Source organism: Mesoplodon mirus (assembly GCF_964341445.2).
Source record: "Mesoplodon mirus genome assembly, chromosome: 18".
NCBI lineage: Eukaryota > Metazoa > Chordata > Mammalia > Artiodactyla > Ziphiidae > Mesoplodon > Mesoplodon mirus.
This window is the reverse complement of record NC_138994.1, coordinates 62,838,516-62,860,706: the sequence shown is the minus strand read 5'-3', so window position 1 is coordinate 62,860,706 and position 22,191 is coordinate 62,838,516. Positions and strand designations below refer to the sequence as shown.

The 22,191-nt window shown below is 39.6% G+C and overlaps 1 protein-coding gene across 1 annotated transcript in view; it reads left to right on the top strand.

Moving 5' to 3' along the window:
* The first annotated feature begins 13,922 nt into the window (after nt 1–13,922).
* PPM1E (protein phosphatase, Mg2+/Mn2+ dependent 1E) overlaps nt 13,923–22,191 on the top strand; it is a 169,226-nt gene continuing 160,957 nt past the window's right edge. Inside the window, exon 1 of the mRNA XM_082603198.1 lies at nt 13,923–14,492. Within this exon, the coding sequence (XP_082459324.1) occupies nt 14,047–14,492 (446 nt within the window). The 5' untranslated portion in view covers nt 13,923–14,046. The remainder of the gene's footprint in view (nt 14,493–22,191) is intronic.

Below are 22,191 nucleotides of genomic sequence, written 5' to 3'. Positions count from 1 at the left end.
ATGATTGCTAAAGTCATTGGTCAAAATTTTGTGGTTTCTGTTTTTGCAGAAGTATTTATTAAATATTCACTTTAAATGAACAATACTGGAAATATGGAAGAGTGACATTTACACATTTTTAATTTTCAAAAACAATAATTCTAGGGTTTCCATTCCAATATATTGCATTTCAATTTTGAGACATGATGTTGAAATGTTCTATTACATTTTTAAAAAACCCACTGAGTTGCAGGAGAGAGGCTGGCTTAACATCAGTGCCTAAATTTACTGTTACTGTTAGAATTTACAGAACATTTTGCTCCCTTAGAACTGATTTTGGCATAAAACTTGTTGACAAGACTTCATGTGTTTTCGACCACAATATATTCCTTTGCCTGTTTTCAGTTTTAGTTCACCATTGACTTAGGCCTTTTTGTGCTTCAGCTATCCATTTGACTCTCATTATGTATAGTAAGACGTGAGTTTTTAAATACATCGATACTCAGTGATTTTACATATAGCTTATTTTATGAGAATGTAAAAGTTGGGTTCACTCAGAAGAGCTTGAGAACTTATGGAAATTATGTTCTACCTATTTTCAAAATTTAAAAATTAACACAGGTAAGAAAAAGTGAAGTAGCAAAGTAAAGAGAATTTATATTAAGTTGTATAAACCAAGGCAAAAAGGAAAATATAATTGATTATATAACTCTTGGTCTAATAATGGGAAACATAATTGCTATCATTAGTTCTTCAAGAGAAAAATGTTTTTCTGGTCTTTGTTTTTTATTTTATTTTTTAATTATTTTTTTTTACTAAGCAATATTTGCACAAGATTTGAAATTCAGTGAAAAGTAAGTCTTCTTTCCTCCCCTGTACCTTAGTCACTCAGTTCATTTTTAGGGGGCAATCATCATTACCAGTTTTTTGTGTGATCTTCTAGTGCTATTCCATGTATCTAAAATATAATGTTTCTTCAACACCTAAATCTTAACCCAAACTGCACCTTATTTTTGTATTGGTACATATAGAATTTTCTCAACTAAAAAATTGCTGTGTGATATTCCATTGTACAAACATCATTTTATTTAATCATTCTTAAATTGATGGATATTTAGATTAATCAAATTTTTCGTGAGGATATAAGGAATTGGTCAGAGTGTATGTGCATTTAGAATTTTGATAGATGTTCCCCACATATCCTCCAGAGATACTACCAATGTATACTTCCACCAATGTTCTTTGAGAGAGGCTATTTATGCCCTTAACGTCATATTTTATCTTTTTTGCCAATTTGATAAGTTTATTAAAATGACATCACATAGTGTGATATTAACATTTTCTTGTTCTTTTCTCTTTTTATAAGTGAGGTTGAATGTTTTTTGATTTGCTTACAAGTTACTCTATTTCCTTTTCTATGAACTGGCTGTTCTTATTTTTTGTCCATTTTTTTATTGGGTGGTTGGTCTTTTTAATCTGTGAGAGTTCTTTACATATTAAGGAAGGTATTAGGCCTTTGTGGTATGGCAGATATTTTCCCCAGTTTTTCTTATTTTTCTGTCTCACAGAAATTAGATGCTTATGTAGTCAGTTTTTCACTTTTGAGTGTCCTATTTAGACCTTCCCACTCCATGATTATTAAATCATCCCATTTTTTCTTAGAGAACTATAAACAAGTGTAATTTTATGCTTAAATCTCTCCATCTGGAATTTATTTGTATGTTAACCATGGCCTTGAGTTTTGAATTTGACAAAGGGCCCCTGAGTAAGAGGTGTCTCAGAAGGCAGTTAGATGAAAAATGCCAGTGTATTCTTTCTTATATCAGTCAAACTCTAAAGGCAAGTTGTATGTAGGACAATTAGTGAAATATGGTAGTATTATAGCTAATGCATTTTTCTTCATGAATTTTGGGGTTTCTTCATTCATTTATTTAATAAATATTAAATATATATATTTTAAATTAGCCAAAATTGGATTCTGTTTGTAGTGACAGAATCCGGTTGAATGTCCACTTTTCTCTCTTAACCTCAAAAGAATTATTCTAGTCCTTATTTCAGTTGTCATGTTAATCCTCTTTTGTGTCCCAAATCAACATATTAAGCTCTATCACCCATGCTCCAAATCCACTGCAATCTGTTTTAAATTAACAATGTCATAGTTTTATCAAATATTTGACATATATAAAACCAAACCCATTTTCCCCCAAATTGTTTTCCTTTTTCTACTTCATTTCTCTTAATGTCAGAACCTTTCTCAAAGACTTACTCTCATAATGATTACATATCTAGTCAGTTGCCAAATTCTTAATTCTGTAACAGGTATGCTCAAGTGTCAGCAAGTTGTACTCTAAGAACTTGGAAATTAGAGAAATAAGGTGTTTTTTTTTGGCTGTGTTGGGTCTTCATTGCTGCACGTGGGCTTTCTCTAGTTGCAGCGAGCGGGGGCTACTGTTCATTGTGGTGCGTGGGCTTCTCATTGCAGTGGCTTCTCTTGTTGCGGAGCATGGGCTCTAGGCATGCGGGCTTCAGTAGTTGTGGCACACAGGCTCAGTAGTTGTGGCACACAGGTTCAGTAGTTGTGGCATGCGGGCTTAGTTGCTGTGTGGCATGTGGGCTCTTCCCAGACCAGAGATTGAACCCGTGTCCCCTGCATTGGCAGGCAGATTCTTAACCACTGCGCTGCCAGGGAAGACCCTAGAGAAATAAGTTTGCTCTCAGAATTAAACTATGGAATCTTCAAGACCCCTTACTAACAGTAGCTAACATTTACTGTATGTTACAGAAACAATAGGAAGGCAGAAAAAGCCAGCTTGGAAATGTATAACCTAGTTAATTAGTTCCAGAGCCCCAGACAGCAGGGACCATAGGAATGGTCTCATGGTAGGAGCCCACTGAGGTGAATGAACTGTCACCCTTCTCTATCCTTATTACTTGGTCAGGATTCAAAGTCAGGGGAGAGAGTATTCTACTGACCTAACTTAGGTCAGTGTCTAACCCCGGAATGTGGTAGCATCTGGGGGAAAACGTCAGTACAGTTATCTTTGGCTTCTGCAAGAGGAGGCCTACCAAAACTGCATACAGTGTAGGAGAGGTAATTCCCTCAAAGAGATTGAGATGCTGCTAGGAAAGGGGTATAGCTGCTGGGCAACCAAAAACAAGGAATGTACTTTGTAATTTATGACTTGCTCAAAGTCATACTACTAGGAAACAGCCTATCCAAAAGTCAAAATAAGTCTAACTCCAGAGTCCATGCTCTTATATTAATGAAGTGGTTCTCAGCTTGGGGTGATTTTGCCTCCCAGGGGACATTTAGCATTGTGGAGATATTTTGCTCATCACAATGGCTAGGGTCAGGTGCCACTGGCATCTAGTGGATAAAGATCAGGTATGCTGCTAAACATCCTAAAATGTACATTACAGCCCCCCATAACAAAGAATTACTGGGCCCAAAATATCAATAATGTTTGGGTTAGAAACTCTAACCTGGGAAAATATGGCATAGGGCCATATTCTTTAAATGTGTCAATCAGAAGTGTTGGCAAGCAATAGAGTATGGTAGAAAAAGGATCAAAATGGAGCTAACTTTGGTTTAACCACTCAAGCCCTGCTCAAGGGAACGAGGGTCCTTCTTAGATTGGTCCTGATAGCTGATCCTGATTGTGGAAATGGTTGCATGAGGCTATCTCGGTTTGATGCTTTAAATACAAAATGAACTCTTGTCTGTTCCCATGCACATCAGTTATCAATTTGTTGATAGTTTGATTTCCCAGGTACTTTGGTTATAGCCAGATCTATATAATTGTCTGGTCTCAATGGAAGTAGTAGTTCTCATTGTAAATTCATATGTTGTCATTGTGATTTTTATACATCAGTTTCTTATGAGATTTGTTAGTGTCAGTTAAGATACTTCTGTGTAATTAAGTTTGGAAAACTCAAATTTCTTTTTTTCCCCCAGTTTTACTGAGATATAATTCAAGGTGTACATAATGGTTTGACTTACATATATTGTAAAATGATTACTGCAATAAGTTTGGTTAGCATCCATCACCTCATATAGATACAATTAAAATAGAAAGCAAAAAGAAAAAAGTTTTTTTCCTTGGGATGAGAACTGTTAGGATTTACTCTCTTGACTTTCATGTATATCATATAGCAGTGTTAACTATAATCATCATGCATATATCCCTGATACTTATTCATCTTGTAACTGGAAGTTTGTACTTTTTTTTTTTTTTCTTTTTGCGGTATGCGGGCCTCTCACTGTTGTGGCCTCTCCCGTTGCGGAGCACAGGCTCCGGATGTGCAGGCCCAGCGGCCATGGCTCACGGGCCCAGCCGCTCCGCGGCATATGGGATCCTCCCAGACCGGGGCACGAACCCGTATCCCCTGCATCGGCAGGCGGACTCTCAACCACTGCGCCACCAGGGAGGCCCGGAAGTTTGTACTTTTTGACCACCTTTCTCCAATTCCCCCTTCCCCAACACTCTGCCTCTGGTAACCTCAGATCTGATCTCATTTTCTATGAGTTTGTTTGTTTTCGATTCTATAAATACGTGAGCTCATACAGTGTTTGTCTTTCTCTGTGTGACTTGCTTCACTTAGCATAATGCCCTCAGTGCCCATCCATGCTGTTGCAAATGGCAGGATTTCCTCATTTTATTTTTTGGGGCCACACCACGCAGCATGTGGGATCTTAGTTCCCTGACCAGGGATCGAACCTGTGCCCCCTGCAGTGGATGTGCGGAGTCCTAACCACTGTACCTCCAGGGAAGTTCCCAGGATTTCCTCATTTTTTTGTGGCTGAATAATATTCCATTGTATGTATGTATGTATGTATGTATGTATGTATGTATGTATGTATGTGTATATATGCATATATATATGTATTCCACAATTTCTTTATCCAATAATCCATTGATGGACACTTAGGTTGTGGAACACTTAAATTTCTGAGCTTCCAAGTTTAAGTTGCTAAACTTTGTCATAAATTCATGCAGGTACGTGTCACTATGGTAGTTTCAAGATGAATTCTTTGACACTCCTCCCATCAGGAGGTTGGGGTATATTATGTCCCCTTCTCTTGTATCCAAATGTGCCTATTACTGCTTTGACCAGTAGAGTACCATGGAAGCAATACTATTGATTTATGACACCAGGTCACACCTTCTGTCTTATTCACTGAAACACTCAATCTTGGAACTCTAAGCTACCATGTAAGACATCTGATTGCCCAAAGGCCATTGGAGATGTTATGTGTGGGCATCCCAGTTGACGGTCCCAGCTGAGCTCCCAGTTAACAGCCAGCCTCAACTGCCAGTTTGGCAACACATCAAATTAATATCCTGAAAATAATTTACATATTAGTCATTTTTCTGCTTAATTTTTTTCAATATAAATGGAAAAAAGTAGAATGTGAGTGAGTCTCTTGGACATGTAGCCATGATTTTATCCATAACCAACTGCTATCAGACTGCCACCTCACGAGACCTACAAGTGAGAACCACCTAGCTGAGCCCAGTCAACCTACAGAGCTGTGAAATACAGTAAAGTGCTTTTTGTTTTATTTATTTATTTATTGTGCTGTACACTCAACCTATAATGTTCTATTTTAATTGTCCTAATTGTTTTCAAATTTGTCTCCCAGTTACAGGTAGTGTTGTTCTATTTTTTTAAAATTTTTATTGGAGTATAGTTGATTTACAATCTTGTGTTAGTTTCAGGTGTACAGCAAAGTGAATCAGTTATACATATACATATATCCACTCTTTTTTAGATTGTTTTCCCATACACACCATTATAGAGTAGAGTCCCCTGTGCTATACAGTAGGTCCTTATTAGGTCTTTTTTGTTTTAGCCACTAAGTTTTGCAGTAGTTTGTTTTGTAGCAACAGATAGCCAGAATAGCCACTTGAGAGCCTCTCTGGGTGGGTTACTGGCTCTTCCTAAGTTGCATCTTCAGGTGTCTTCTTAGAATTTCAGATCTTCCTATAGAGTGTCTTTTAGTTTCTTGTATTCATCTTCATTCCCACTGACACCATTCTCTTCTATACTCTCATTATCTTCCATTGCCCAACTGATCTTTCAGCCTTCAGTGTTTCTTCTGAAAGAATACTTGTATATTAATTTTCTTAAAACACAGTTTTCATCATGTTTCTTTCAAAATCAATATTTTTGCCAATATTTGGAACAAATGTAATTCCATCTCCCAGTACAGCTTAGATCTAATCTTGAACTTTTGCCATGACCATAAGCTTTATACCTTAAGCAGTCATGAAATTATTTTTTCAGAGATACAAAATTCCAGGATTTTATGTGACACTTAAAAAAGATATTTGAAAAATAATTTTATATATGAATGACCCAAGTTTATTTTGCATAAATATTGATTTGCTGCCTTTGTGCAAATAACTGCAATGCATTGTACTGCTATTTAGGTATATGGAGGTTCTTCAAATCTTAATAGCCCCCAACTTGCAAAATTACTGGAAACCACATGTGCTATATTGGTGCCAGATATGTCATTTACAGATCACTCTTTCATAAGCCAGAAAACCAATTCATATGCCCAAATCATTTCCTTTCTGGAGAAGCTACATTGTATCAGCATGGTTACTGTGTGTGGTAATTGGTAATGTCTGTGCCACATGGCTTACTTTACCCTTGTCCAACCCAGCTATTCTACCACTTATGATTACCATATGTTACAGCACTCTAGGTTAATGGAATCGTTTCCATCTTCCCCTCTAGTCACAAATGTCACTGTGGCTCAATTCCATCAGCTCCACAGTCAGTGAAGAATAAAGTGTCTGGTATTATCTGAGCATAGGAGACACCTTTATGTGGAGTTTTCATATTTAGTTGTCTGCTTCCTTTTCATTTAAAAAAGCAGTTGGACTTTTTGATGAATGCTCCAGAGTGGGTAATGGGCATCTGCTGACTAAAAGAGAACATGATCAATATCACTCAATTCTTGCATGTATTTATTCTAAGTAAATATATAAAGGGAAGTAGGGCTTCCCTTGTGGCACAGTGGTTAAGAATCCGCCTGCCAATGCAGGGGACACGGGTTCGAGCCCTGGTCCGGGAAGATCCCACATGCCGTGGAGCAGCTAAGCCCGTGCGCCACAACTACTGAGCCTGCGCTCTAGAGCCCGCGAGGCACAACTACTGAGCCCACGCACCTAAAGCCCATGTTCCGTAACAAGAGAAGCCACCGCAATGAGAAGCCCGCACACCGCAATGAAGAGTAGCCCCCACTCGCCGCAACTAGAGAAAGCCCGCGCACAGCAATGAAGACCCAATGCAGACAAAAATAAATAAATAAAATAAATAAATTTTTAAAAAATTAGATAATATAGGTTTTTTTAACCACCATAAAGTGCTTTTTGGTTTTTGTAAAGTGAAAACTAGTAGCAAAATGTTGAAGTGGATTTTTTTTTGTCAATTCGTTTTATTTTTTAATTTTTTTTAAATTTATTTATTTATTTGTCTGTGCCAGGTCTTAGTTGTGGCATGCGGGATCTTTGTTGCGGCATGTGGGATCTTTAGTTGTGGCATGTGGGATCTTTTAGTTGTGGCATGCAGGATCTTTAGTTCCGGCATGCAATCTCTTAGTTGCGATGTGTGGGATCTAGTTCCCTGACCAGGGATCGAACCCAGGCCACCTGCATTGGGAGCATGGAGTCTTAGCCACTGGACTACCAGGGAAGTCCCTGGAGTCAATTCATTTTAGAAGAACCATTTATTATAGAAGGAATATATTACATCTTTGCCATTTATAGTATCCTCATCAGAAATTACCATCAACCCCTGCCCTCTTCCTATTTCATAAGCATGTCATAATAAGTTAAAAAATTTTTTTTGATTCCTCAAAGAACTAAGCAAGATTAAAAAAAGATTGTTATCATTAATGGTTAAAACATTAAGGAAAAAAGTTAGAACCTGTTTTGGAGACTTCTTTGCTTTTTAAAACTGATGAAAATAGTGCATGTGGACCTGTTATTACCTGATGTGAATTTTAATTTTGACAGCTGTGGACTCTTGCTGCAGTATGAACATATTAGCCATCAAGAGAAGAGGAATAGGGCCTCCCTGGTGGCGCAGTGGTTGAGAGTCCGCCTGCCGATGCAGGGGATACGGGTTCGTGCCCCGGGTCTGGGAGGATCCCATATGCCGCGGAGCGGCTGGGCCCGTGAGCCATGGCCGCTGGGCCTGCGCATCCGGAGCCTGTGCTCCGCAACGGGAGAGGCCACAACAGTGAGAGGCCCGCATACCGCAAAAAGAAAAAAAAAAAAAAAAGAGAAGAGAAGAGGAATAAAAAGTGATATAGCAGTAATATTTTTGGCAGCAAATGGATATGATTTAAAAGTTATAATATTAATCTAGGATGTAGAGGATGTAGGTAGGGTATATTGAGAAGAAAGACGGAAGATGTTCTTATTTGAAAACATTTATGTGCTCAGTTTTTTCAGTTGACAGGTATTCTCTTGCTCCCTACAAGTCAGTTGACAACACAATCGAATTAATATCTTAAAAAGTGGGCTTCCCTGGTGGTGCAGTGGTTAAGAATCTGCCTGCCGATGCAAGGGACACGGGTTCGAGCTCTAGTCCGGGAAGATCCCACATGCTGCGGAGCAACTAATCCCGTGTGCCACAATTACTGAGCCTGAGCTCTAGAGCCCGCAAGCCACAACTACTGAGCCCACGTGCCACAGCTACTGAAGCCTGCGTGCCTAGAGCCTGTGCTCCGCAACAAGAGAAGCCACGACAATAAGAAGCCTGCGCACCGCAACGAAGGGTAGCCCCCACTCACCGCAACTAGAGAAAGCCCGCGCGCAGCAACGAAAGACCCAACAAAGCTAAAAATAAATAAATAAATAAATAAATATTTAAAAATGTATATCTTAAAAAGTACTTATATATTAGTTATCTTTCCATCAATTGAAAAAATATGAATGAGAAATTACACATTTTTATATTTGCAATATAACATTCGTCATTAGGCCTAGCCTTAAACATTTGCCTCGGCACTAGACCAGAGATATATATAAGTCCCTCTCACAGTTTCCCCAATTATTATTAACATCTTACACTAGTGAGGTACATTTGTTACAACTGATGAGCCAATATTGATACATTATTATTAACCGAAGTACATAGTTTACACTGGGAGTCACTCTGTGTTGTATGTTCTATGGTTTTTGACAAGTGTCTAATGATTTGTATCCACCACTGTAGTATCACACAGAATAGTCTTTGCTTCCCTAAAAATCCCATGTTCTACGTATTCATCCTTCCCTCCTTACCCTTGAAACACTAGCAGCCTATTCATAATTTTTAATTCCAGGAAATCATTTACTGCTGACTTCAGGTAAACTCAGTGTTCGAGTAGTACCTTTGAAGACCTAAACTTGCTTTAATGTCAGCTTGGTCCATTTATAGTTCTTTTATGTATATATTTTATCATTCTTTAAAGTATTATTTGTTATTGTATCAGTTGAGATCCAGTTAAGAAAACAGAGGGACTAGAATACAGGAAATTGGTTACACAAGTGATAGAAGAGCTAAAAAGCCAAAAGGGAAGGTGAGGCAGTGTCTTAGTCTGGTTGGGCTGCTAAAACAAAAAAACCATAAATATGGTGACTTATAAACAACAGGAATTTATTTCTCACAGTTCTGGAGACTAGGAGTTCCATGAACAGTGTTCTGGCAGATTCAGTGTCTGGTACAGACAGCAGTCTTTTTACTGTGTTCTCACATTTAGAAAGGAGAGGGGTCTCTCTTGGACCTCATTTTTTTTTTTAACCTCTTTATTGGAGTATAATTGCTTTACAATGGTGTATTAGTTTTTGCTTTACAACAAAGTGAATCAGCTATACATACACACGTATCCCCATATCTCTTCCCTCTTGTGCCTCCCTCCCTCCCACCCTCCCTATCCCACCCCTCTAGGTGGTTGGACCTCATCTTTAATGGCACTAATCCCATTCATGAGGGCTGTGCCCTCATAACCTCATCACTTCCCAAAGGCCCCACCTCCTAATACCTTCACCTTGGGGGTTCAGATTTAAACACATGAATTTTTGGAGAACACAAATATTCAGTCCATAGCAGGCAAGATTAGGAAGCTAAAACCAGCTACCATCTCTAGGCTGATGGACAAATGGAAGAAGATGATGTTTCTGGAGCTCAGGTACTGGTGTCACAGACAAAAGCTGGAATTCCAATGGACAGGTTCAGAGGGACCAAAGGTATAAAGGAGAGGCAGCAAGCATTAGGACTGAGGTAGGGGACAGGGAAGAAATATCTTGGCTTTTTTCCTTTCCTTCCACCTTCCAATTTCCTGCCGATGTCGCCCACTGGGCAAATCTCAGCTAGAAGTCAGCTGTCAAGGAACCTGGTGAATGCAGCTTGAAAGAGTCAGTACCTCTACAATACAGAGGAGAGCAAGGTAGGAGAAGGAATGGATATGAGAACAAAAAAAGGACTAAACAGTAATCAATTCTTTTTAACTTTAAAAATCAACTTTATTGAGGTATAATTTACATACACTTATTTAAAATGTACACTTTGATTATTTTTGACAAATACACCTATATAACCACCCAGTCAAGATATCAAACATTCTAATCACTCCCACAAAATTCTGTCTTAATCCTTTGCCATGAATCATCCACCCCACATCAGTCCTAGGCAATCACTAATCTGCTTTTTGTTACTATAGTTTTGCCTATTCTAGAATTTCATATAAATGGAATCATGGAGTATGCACTCTTCTGTGCCTGGATTGTTTTTACTCAGCATGTTTTTGAGATTCACCCATGTTGTTGTGTTTATCAGTAGTTGATTTTTTTTTTTTGTGCTGAGTTGTATTCCATTGTATGAATATACTACAATTTGTTTATCCATTCATCTACTGATGGACATCTGGGTTATTTCCAAGTTTGAGCGGTTATGAATAAAATAAAGCTATTGAAAAAATTTATATACTAGGTTTTTTTGGTGATGTGTATCTGTGTATGCGTTTGGTGGATATGTTTTCATTTCTTGTGGGTAAATATTTGGGAGAGGGATTACTGGGTCATATAAGAAACTGCCCAACTCAACAATTCTCTTTAATCTTTTTTATTTTTTAAATTTTTATTCTTTGGCTGCACTGTGCGGCTTGTGGGACCTTAGTTCCCCGACCAGGGATTGAGCCTGGGCCCTCGGCAGTGAAAGCACTGAGTCCCAGTCACTGGACCACCAGGGAGTTCCCCTCTTTAATCTTATAAATATCATCATTACAATGAATGTCCATGAAAGAACATGTGCATTTCCTCCAAAGAGCTAAGGGTTAGAGGGAGAACAATTCTTATGACAAATCTCAAAAAAAAATTAAAAAAATTAAAACCACTTAATACATATGCTTTTCATGCTCAATATTTTAAAATAGACAGCAAGAAAGGGGATTAGGGAAGTATAAGAGGAGAGGAACTGAAGAGGAAAGTAAAGCAATGCAAACTAATGACTAAAAAGACTTCTTGACGATGGCAAAATCATCCTACACAGCTGCTCTGAGATCCCAACACTGCTGTCAGCAACCTTCTGGCAAAGCTACTCTGTCAAATGGATGCACTAGGATCCAGACTGATCTTTTGTAAAGAAATATCTTTATTAAACTAAGCAAACACACCTCTCATTTATAGTAATGTGGAGGTGTAGCCTTTTTCTTTTAGTAGTAATGTTTCCCCAACATATAACACTTCCCTTTGATATGTGGGTTGAGTCATAAATTAATGTCACAAATGAATGTCATCTAGGTGAGGGGGGCAACTACATTACAAAATAGGAAGGTGTAGCTTGATGTGAATTGTTACAGTTGACAGCTATGTACTCTTGAACTAAATGTCATCATGTCAAATTCTGAGATATTAAATAGTTGTTGGAATGTAAAATTGTGGACATTTTGATGTTCTGCAGCCTTATAAGTTTTGTCAGTCTTTTCTAGACATTCTGAAACGGAAGTGAACAGGTGGATTGAAAACAAAGACAAATGAGGAATTTAAAGACTTTCTTGGCATCTCATAAAGAAGTTGCTCTACACTGGTGATGTTTTAAACAAAACACGTATAAATACATTTAGCTTCTCTGGAAACAGACTTATTTATTAGGTCTTTCCATTTACTTTTGAGACAAAAATAAGTAGCTACAGAGGACTCATGTGCATTACTCACTATACGCTTTCTATCGTGTATTAATTAATCTCAAGCTAGGAGAGAATGGATGTCTATTTTACATGATGCCATAATGTACATTAGTGAGATCAACCCATTTACTCTTAAAATAACAGTATCACGTCAGGGATTTAGAATACAGTATTATATGAAAACAGTTGGCAGGGAGACTCCTTCTGCCATTAATAGCTGACTAGAAATGGTATTTCAGACCCTAAATCCAACTGAAACCCAGAAACAATAAATGGAGAGGATGGGGTGGTATTTTGTGAACGTGTTTTTCAAAGTAGAGAAAGAATCACTATATCTTTGCTGAATTGTATGTTGCTGTGGACATGGCAGTATGCAGTAAGGAAGCTGTCATCTATACAGCTGTATAACAACACAGCTTCTCCCTCTCCCACCCCCCCCCTCAGTAAGGCTTGAAAATAGTAGGTTTGTGTGTAGTTTGGTAAAAAAATTAGAATAATTTAAAGTTCTTTCAGTTTCAATCTACAAAAGAAAGAGGCTCAGGGGGATGGGGAAGAAGAGCAAACAAAATGTACCAAAAATACATATGATGTAATAAAGTCTAATGTATATTACGCAGACACTAAAGAAAGGTGTCTTGGTGTGCTGGAAAACTGATGGCTTTGCAGTGGAAAGACCTGGATTTTAGTCCTTGTTACATCACTTGCGTGTGACCTTGAGCAAAGTCGCAATGTATTTAAGTCTCAGTTTTCTCATCTATAAAATGGAATCATGGTAATATCGTCTAACTTGAGGCGCTATTGTAAGGATTAAAGGGATGAAAATGACTCGTAAACCATAAAGCCCTTTAAAAATAAGGCTTTATAGACGTATTATTACACTGTTGAATCTTCAGAGGCAGAGAAGAGTACAGGAAAAAGGGTCTAGACAGGCTTTGGAAGCTTACAACCTGGGTTCTAATTCCAATGCCATGGCTAGTAGCTTTGACACCTTGAAAAGAGGAAATGTACTTAGGGACTTGCCTGGTGGTCCAGTGGCTAAGACTTCGTGCTTCCAATGCAGGGGGCCCGGGTTCCAACCCACTTGCCGCAACTAAAAGATCCGGCACGCGACCGGGCAGCCAAATAAATAAATATTTTTTTAAAAAAGGAGTGTACTTAATCCTGTTTTCTCTTTTTGAGAAATAAGGATAACACCACTTTCTTCACAGAATCAAATGAGAGAATGTAGGCGAAGGAAACTACCACTTGGTAGGTGTTGGATGCCTTCCCCCGCAAACTATTAAATTAGTGTCATCAACAACAAAAGGTGTTCACACCGTGGTATCTTTCAATAGATAAGCACCCCAAGGCAAGGCAGGACAGAAGGAAAACTGAATCCAAGTGGGAACCAACAGCTAGACCTGGAGATGTCTTAGTTCTGTCTTATCCACTTGAGGTTAGGATATCCATACAATGAAGACATTCAGAGTTGGAGAGGGGACAAGTCGAGTGCCCTTTCGACTCTGCGGACTCGACGGGAGGGAACCTGAAATTCTTAATTAGAGCCGGTTGCCATGGCGACAGTCTCTAGGCAGCGTGGGCTGAGCTCTTCGTAGGGCTAGAGGGTGGGCCGTCGCTGGACCCCGCGCGCGCGCCCGCGACCAACTTTCCCTCCAGACCAGAGAGGGGCAGCGCGCTCCGCCCCCGCCCCCGGGCCGCGCACGTCCGGGCTCGGCGGCGCGCACGCCTGCGGGAGCCCTCTCCGAGCAACCTAGTGCTGATCGCTCGTGCCGGTGCGGCAGTTAACCGCCCTTGCAGGATCCCGAGGCTCGCGAGCAGCCCCCTCCCCTTCCTGGGCTTCCCCCACCCACTTCCCGGTCGGCTCCGGGGCATGAGCAGCGATGGCCGGCTGCAGCCCCGAGGAGAAAACTTACCGGCGCTTCCTGGAGCTATTCTTGGGCGAGTTTCGCGGACCGTGTGGCGGCGGCGAGCCCGAGCCGGAACCCGAACCCGAGTCGGAGCCCGAGCCCGAGCCCGAACTGGTGGCGGCTGAGGCGCCCGAGGCTTCGGTCGAGGAACCCGAGGAGGAGGTGGACACTGTAGCCGCGACGGAGGAGGGGGAGCAAGAGCAGGAGCAAGACCCCGAGCCCGAGGACGAGGTGGTGGCGGCGGAGGGCGAGGAGGAAGAGGCGGCGGCAGCCCGGGGGCAGTCGGCCGTGCCGCCGCCGCCGCCGCAGCCCCAGCTGCCGCCGCTACCCCCGCTCCCGCGGCCGCTGTCGGAGCGCATCACCCGCGAGGAGGTGGAGGGCGAGAGCCTGGACCTGTGCCTGCAGCAGCTCTACAAATAGTTAAGTAGCGGGGCTTGGTTGGGGGTGGGCCCGCTGTCCTCGCCGCGCCGGCCTCGACGCAGCTCCCTCGGCCCCTCAAACTGCTCTTTTCCGCTCTTCATGCCCCCCCGCCCTCTGGCGCCTGGCGCGGTTGAAAGCACCCCCGCTGCTCGGACTTGGGCTGTTGTCTGCGAGCTGCCCACGCCCGCCGCGGCCCCCGCGCCTCCTTCCCGGCCCGGGAGCCGCCCCCCGCGCCCTCCCGCCGGGCCCCGTCCCCTGCTTCCCGCTTCTCCCCGGCCGCCCACTTCTTGCTCCACTTCACACACCCTTTCCCCTTCGTGCCTTGGAAGGTCCTTCCTTCCAGTCTTGAGAGCTCCCTCTTCCCAGCTCTCTTCTTCCTCCGGGAGGTTTCTTCCCACCCGGGTCTGTCTTTTCCCAGCCTGAGTCCCGTGTTGTTTGGCGGCGGAGAGACGCGACTCCTTTCTAGGCAGAGCTGCTAGGTGCCTCCTGCGTAACCGCAACAAAGATGATAATCCCAGCCCCAGATCCACAGGAGGAGAGACTGGAGTAGATTTTCTGTCGGGCGCTCGGTGTTGAAAGTGTAGATGGCTTAATACACGGAAGCCTAGTATCTTCGTCTAACGACATCTGATAACTCACAGTTGAGGGAGGTGGGAAGGAAATGGGATGGACGGGTGAGCAAAATTTTACATGCGAGCCTTCAGGTGAAAGACAGTTGCAATTCGTTAAAGTGGAAAACTCTGGCTGGTTTGATAAAATTGCAATTAGGTGCAGTATTTTCAGTCCATTAAGTAGATGGGGTAGGGGAGAGAAAGCAGGTGGCTTAGCTACACAGATGAAAGTCTAAAATAGAAAGGTCAAGGCTTTTCCTTTCATCCCAGTTTTTATGGGCTTGAAATAGAAAGTTTACAATTGCTTTTCTTTCTAAATGGAATTGTTCTGAAATAATGACAGAGGAGAATACGAACAAGTTTCTGAGAACACTGGTAAACCTGGGGAGTCTTTCCCTATTCTGCTGATAGTTGTAATGAAAGGTGTTAACTCTGTACCCCTCAGAAAGTTTACTACTGCAAGATCCATCGCAGTTAAATTCACTTCTTGGATCTTCTCAAAAACTTAGATTAAGAGAAGGACCTGGAAAGTAAATGTTTTGTCTTTATCCATCCAACCTAACAGACACCTGATCAAATCACTCTTCGTGTTAAAACAGAGGCTTGTCAATAGGGAAAAAGTATTTAACATGTCTGCTGTAGAAGTGGACTGTGGTGATGTCCCACACTTTATACACTGTTTAAAATTTAATTTTGAAATACTATCTGGTTACCAAAGTAATAATGCTTTTTGGGAAATGTAAAAGATAAAATGGCATGTAATACCACTACCCAGATATAAACAGTATTAGCATCTTAGAGTATTTCTTCCTAGTGTTTGTAAAGTATCATAGAAAAGGGCGTATGAAATGTCATTTTTAATACTATATGAAGACACTTAAGACTTCCTGCTTAAAATAAAATGGAAATGTTACCAAAGTGGAAGGATTTATCTCAGCGTCAGACTAATTCTATTTTGACAGTTCTTACCTTTACAAATGCAGTTGCAGAATTAAAGAAACACACACTTAAATATTAGAGAAGGTCCATTTTTAAAAAAAGAGTCATTACTTTAGAACAACTTTGAACATGTGCCATTCAAGGTTTTTTAAAAAATGAAATGTATATAAAGATGATGGTAAGTAGATGTGTGTTTTTCCACATGGAAAGGAAGCAAGATTTTCAATACATGTATAAACTAGAAAAGTATTCAAATTATAAAATGGCCATCTAATTGAGAACAGAAGTTTAGATTTGAAGTAAAACTAGCAAAATTAAAGTTGGAAAACATTATTTCACCTTAAATCAGAGATTTCATCATGTATACTGTTTTGTGCAGAAGTTATTAACCTATTTTTATTCAGATATAAAATGGCTGGCTTGTTTATGTGAAGTATCTTCAAGGTCCTTAACAGATTAAAAAAACAAACCCCAAAGTCTCACAGTTTAAAAACATACTTCTAATGCTTTTATTTTTTATTTTATTATTTATAAAGGAAAATCATATCACTTAGCCACAAGAATCGAGACTGGAAGACATTGGAGAGATAGATCATTTTCCTGTTCGCTTTATTTTACAGATGAGAGAACTGAGGATCCAGATTCAGAAATGACAAATTATGTACAAATGATTCCAACATTTCCATAATCTCTGAACCTCAGAACTCCCCGACATATTTGAAATGTTGGGTTGTCAAATTTCCTAGGAAATACTTTGAAATAATTCTGTTTAGGGATATGTTGGAATTGCTAATTTGGAGAAGGTGAAGATTTTTTTTTCCAAAAATATTTTCTCAAATACCCACTCTGTTTATTTTGGGAATTCTTAATATTCTTTAAAAGCTCTGTCATGCTTGTCAAATAGTGCTAAAATTCTTAAATGAAGTTACCTGAAATATATATTCACCAATTTCACAGTTGGGACTAATGTAAGAAGAAAATAACACTGCGTATAATAACAGTTTCATAAGTCTCTAGCGTGTTTTTTTCTGTTAGTATATTAGAAATATACAGTATGAAACTGCTAAACAGACTGAGGTTCGCTGAAGAAAAAAAGGGTGCCTACCTTCTCAATACTGTTTATGTATACACTGGCTGAAATTTTACTTTTAAAAATATAGTGAATGTTTTTCTCACTATTTTGCTTCTCTCAGAGTTTTTAGAATAAGAACAGCAGATATATTTATCATTCTTCATTTTGGTAAACACAAAGTTTAGGATTAGCTTGAGATAAGCAGTTACTTAGATAAGTAAAGGATCAAGGTTTAAATGGACAAAATATGGTTATAATTAGCAACTTAAAAGTTTTTCAGTGTTTGGGATAGATTTTTTGCCGTTAGGCTTCAAAATAGGAAATATGTACTTAGATATTTCTCTGCTAGATATAAACATGTAACATTTTGAAAGAAAAATAATTCAAAATGGTAAAAATCCCCTTGGATGAGAAAGATGTCTCTTGTGGACTATAAATACTTCTTTTTTTAAAAAATTTATTTCATTTATTTATTTTTGGCTGCGTTGGGTCTTCGTTGCTGTGCCTGGGCTTTCTCTAGTTGCTGTGAAGGGGGGCTACTCTTCGTTGTGATGCGCGGGCTTCTCATGCGGTGGCTTCTCTTGTTGTAGAGCACGGGCTCTAGGCGCACGGGCTCTAGGCGCGCAGGCTTCAGTAGTTGTGGCCCGCGGGCTCTAGAGCGCAGGCTCAGTAATTGTGGCACACGGCCTTCATTGCTCTGCGGCATGTGGGATCTTCCCGGACCAGGGCTCGAACCTGTGTCACCTGCATTGGCAGGCGGATTCTTAACCACTGCGACACCAGGGAGCCCCCATAAATACTTTTTTTAAAGGACTATTTAAACAATTTTGTTTCAACTAATTAAACCTTAAGAATCAATAATAAATTCATGCAGTACTTCAGAACTGTATCACTGAATTAGTCTATTACTTGTCAATAAAATATTCCAATGACTTGGAACCTTTAGCTGTTAGTATACAAATTATCTCCTTTAGTCCTTTAAACTAAAATGCCCCCCAAGAGATTAAAATAAATACTTTCTAATGACATAATATTAGGATTTCTGAGGTTAATGAATCTCTTTGAAAAGGTGGAGGTGAGATATTTTATAGCTTTGAAATAATTTGCAAATAAAATTTACAGCTGATCTTGTAGCAGTTGTGAATAACCTTGGATAGGCTACATGGGTCAGTACTGTATTCTGTTTCTCTATATTTTACTGGGGATAAATCTGTTTGTTTTAACCCAGAAAAAACAAATACTCTGAAGTCTTTATTAGAGCTATATGTCATTACGTTTTGAGAGCAGTTGTTTCCTCAGTTATTCATTTAGTCTGGGTTGGACTTCTCAAGGGGGGAGACAGATGTCCCAGCAGCCTGACAAAGTTAAGTACTTACAGATGGTTTACAGTAGTCATGAGGGTGGGCACTTTGAAAATGGCTTGGAAAAGAAAATCATTGTTTATAGATACTAATAATTCAGTTATATTGAGTTATGTGACTCTTAATGACTGAGATAGGTTAGAAAACCATTAAACTTTGTCTGTGTATATATGTGGAAAAATACATGGATGCAAGTTATAGTAATTTAGAGTACCTTTTTTCTTATTAAAAAGTAGTAAGAAGTAGCAAAAAGAAGAAAATAAATACCAACCATTCAGTGTAAGCCATACTTTTCAGGTTTTTCTTCTACCTCTCAGGCTGCCACTTCTCTGGGAGCTTTTTTTTTTTTTTTTTTTTTGCGGTACGCGGGCCTCTCACTGCCGTGGCCTCTCCCGTTGCGGAGCACAGGCTCCGGACACGCAGGCTTAGCAGCCATGGCTCACGGCCCCAGCCGCTCCGCGGCATGTGGGATCTTCCCGGACCGGGGCATGAACCCGTGTCCCCTGCATCGGCAGGCGGACTGTCAACCACTGCGCCACCAGGGAAGCCCTCTGTGAGCTTTTAATACTCTGCCTAACCCTTTTATATTGGTATTTGGTCCTTGGCCTTTTTTTCTTTCTTTTTTTTTTTTTTTTTCATCTTGTGAGTTTCCATCTTTTTTTAATAAAGCAAATGATATGATAACTTCATTGTGAGCCAATACGTAGAGTCCAAGTTATTCAAACCCAAGGATTTTTTTTTTTTCAGTTTAGATCTCATTATATATGTTGGAGATATTAGCTATTAGACTTTATGGTATTTCAGGTTCCTGGTTAACTTTCTTTTTTTTTTTTTTTAAGTTTATTTTATTTATTTATTTATTTTTATTAGTTTCTGCTTTATAACAAAGTGAATCAGTCATACATATACATCTGTTCCCACATCCCTTCCCTCATGCATCTCCCTCCCTCCCACCCTCCCCATCCCACCCCTCCAGGCGGTCACAAAGCACCGAGCTGATCTCCCTGTGCTCTGCGGCTGCTTCCCACTATCTATCTACCTTACGTTTGGTAGTGTATATATGTCCATGCCTCTCTTTCGCTTTGTCACAGCTTACCCTTCCCCCTTCCCATATCCTCAAGTCCATTCTCAAGTAGGTCTGTGTCTTTATTCCCGTTTTACCCCTAGGTTCTTCATGACATTTTTTTTTTAATTCCGTATATATGTGTTAGCATACGGTATTTGTCTTTCTCTTTCTGACTTACTTCACTATGTATGACAGACTCTAGGTCTATCCACCTCATTACAAATAGCTCAGTTTCGTTTCTTTTTATGGCTGAGTAATATTCCATTGTATATATGTGCCATATCTTCTTTATCCATTCATCTGTCGATAACACTTAGGTTGCTTTCATGTCCTGGCTATTGTAAACAGAGCTGCAATGAACATTGTGGTTCATTGGTACATGACTTTTTTTTTTTTTTGGTGGTACGCGGGCATCTCACTGTTGTGGCCTCTCCTGTTGTGGAGCACAGGCTCTGGACGTGCAGGCTCAGCGGCCATGGCTCATGGACCCAGCCGCTCCGCAGCATGTGGGATCTTCCCGGACTGGGGCACGAACCCGTGTCCCCTGCATCGGCAGGCGGACTCTCAACCACTGCGCCACCAGGGAAGCCCCATGACTCTTTCTGAGTTATGGTTTTCTCAGGGTATGTGCCTAGTAGTGGGATTGCTGGGTCGTATGGTAGTTCTATTTTTAGTTTTTTAAGGAACCTCCATACTGTTCTCCATAGTGGCTGTATCAATTTACATTCCCACCAACAGTGCAAGAGGGTTCCCTTTTCTCCACACCCTCTCCAGCATTTATTGTTTGTAGATTTTTTGATGATGAACATTCTGACTGGTGTGAGGTGTTACCTCACTGTAGTTTTGATTTGCATTTCTCTAATGATTAGTGATGTTGAGCATCCTTTCATGTGTCCGTTAGCAATCTGTATATCTTCTTTGGAGAAGTGTCTGTTTAAGCCTTCTGCTCACTTTTGGATTGGGTTGTTTGTTTTTCTGATATTGAGCTTCATGAGCTGCTTGTAAATTTTGGAGATTAATCCTTTGTCAGTTGCTTCATTTGCAAATATTTTCTCTCATTCTGAGGGTTGTCTTTTCGTCTTGTTTATGGTTCCTCCAAATTTTGATAGAGTGCTTGAGCAAGTGTTTGGAGACAGTTGCATTAGATTATTAGCTACATGTTTGCCATCACATCCCTAGGTCAGTAATGACAGGGACATATACAACACACAATAAATATTTGCTGATCCAGTGAATGAGCCAAGAGATTAAAAATAAGATATTATTCTTACTACTTTAAACTGCTTTTTAAAAAACTTAGTAAGTTTTGCTATTCTCATATTTTTAAAACTTTTTATTATAGAAAATTTAAAGTATATAAAACATAGTGTCCTTACCACCCAACCTCAGCAATGATGAATTTGTGGCCAGTCTTTTTTCATGTATATCTTCACACATCTCACCCCACCTCCCATTATCTATATTCTGTGTAATTTTTAAATGAATATACAGTAATTTGATCACAACTCTATTAAACCTTTTAGGTGTTACCGATGTTTGGTTTTTGCTCTAAGAATATTTTGATGGTCGTCCTTTGAGCACACCTTTGGTTTTCTTAGAGTGTGTTTATATATAGTATATAGTGTTGGGATTACATTAAATATATTCACATATTTAAGGCTTTTGGTACATAGTTTTTAAATGTCTTCTAACAAGGTTTTACTAGTTTACTCTCTAAGCAGCTATATATAAGAAAAAGATTATTGATGTTATGAAATGATTTAAACATTTAGAAAATAACAGAGAATAATAAAAATATCCATATACCCACCATTCAGTTTCAACAAATTGTTTAAGATTATTTTAAGGAAATAAAACATTTCATAAGGAATTGAAGACTTTGTTGTCACTGTCTTCTATGAACCCATTCCCTTTTCTTTCTTTCCAGAGGTAATCTGGGAGTTGGGGGAATGTATCTTTCTGCTCTATATTTTTATATTTTTACTACACACATATTTGTATGGTCAGTATATGGTGGGCTTTTTTTGTTTTTGTTTTCATAAGTAGCTATCTTGAGACTAACCTTTTTAAAAAAGATTTCTTCATATTGATACACATAGATAGAGTTTTTCCATTTTAGCTACTATATAGCATTCTATATGAGTGTATTTGTTTTATTTATCTAATTTCCTATTGACGGACAGTTGAGTTGTTTCTAATTTTTGCATGTTATGCACTATAATGGTTAAAAATAGCTGCTCTAGTGGGTAAATCCTGAAATCTCAAAAGCTTAACATAATGTTAGTTTATTTCTTGCTCATAGAGTACCTTCAGTGGAGAAGGTGCTGTGTTCTATGGAGTGATTAAGGGACTCCGGCTAATAGAGAGTCTGTTGTCTTCAATTTGTGGTTTCCAAAGTTGCTCTGGGCATCAAAATACATCCAGCAAACATAAGAGTGGAGAATGGTATTGGAGGTTTTTAGGGGCCAGTCCTTAGAAGTGGCATATATAATTTTGTTCACTTTCCATTGACTAGAATTCCAGTCACGTGACACCACCTAGGGCCCACAGTTCCCAGCAAACAAGACTGGGAAATGTAGTCACTGGCTTGGCAGTTAAGAAACAGCTTCATACTATGTAGAAAAAAACCACATAACTTTGGTGGATAGC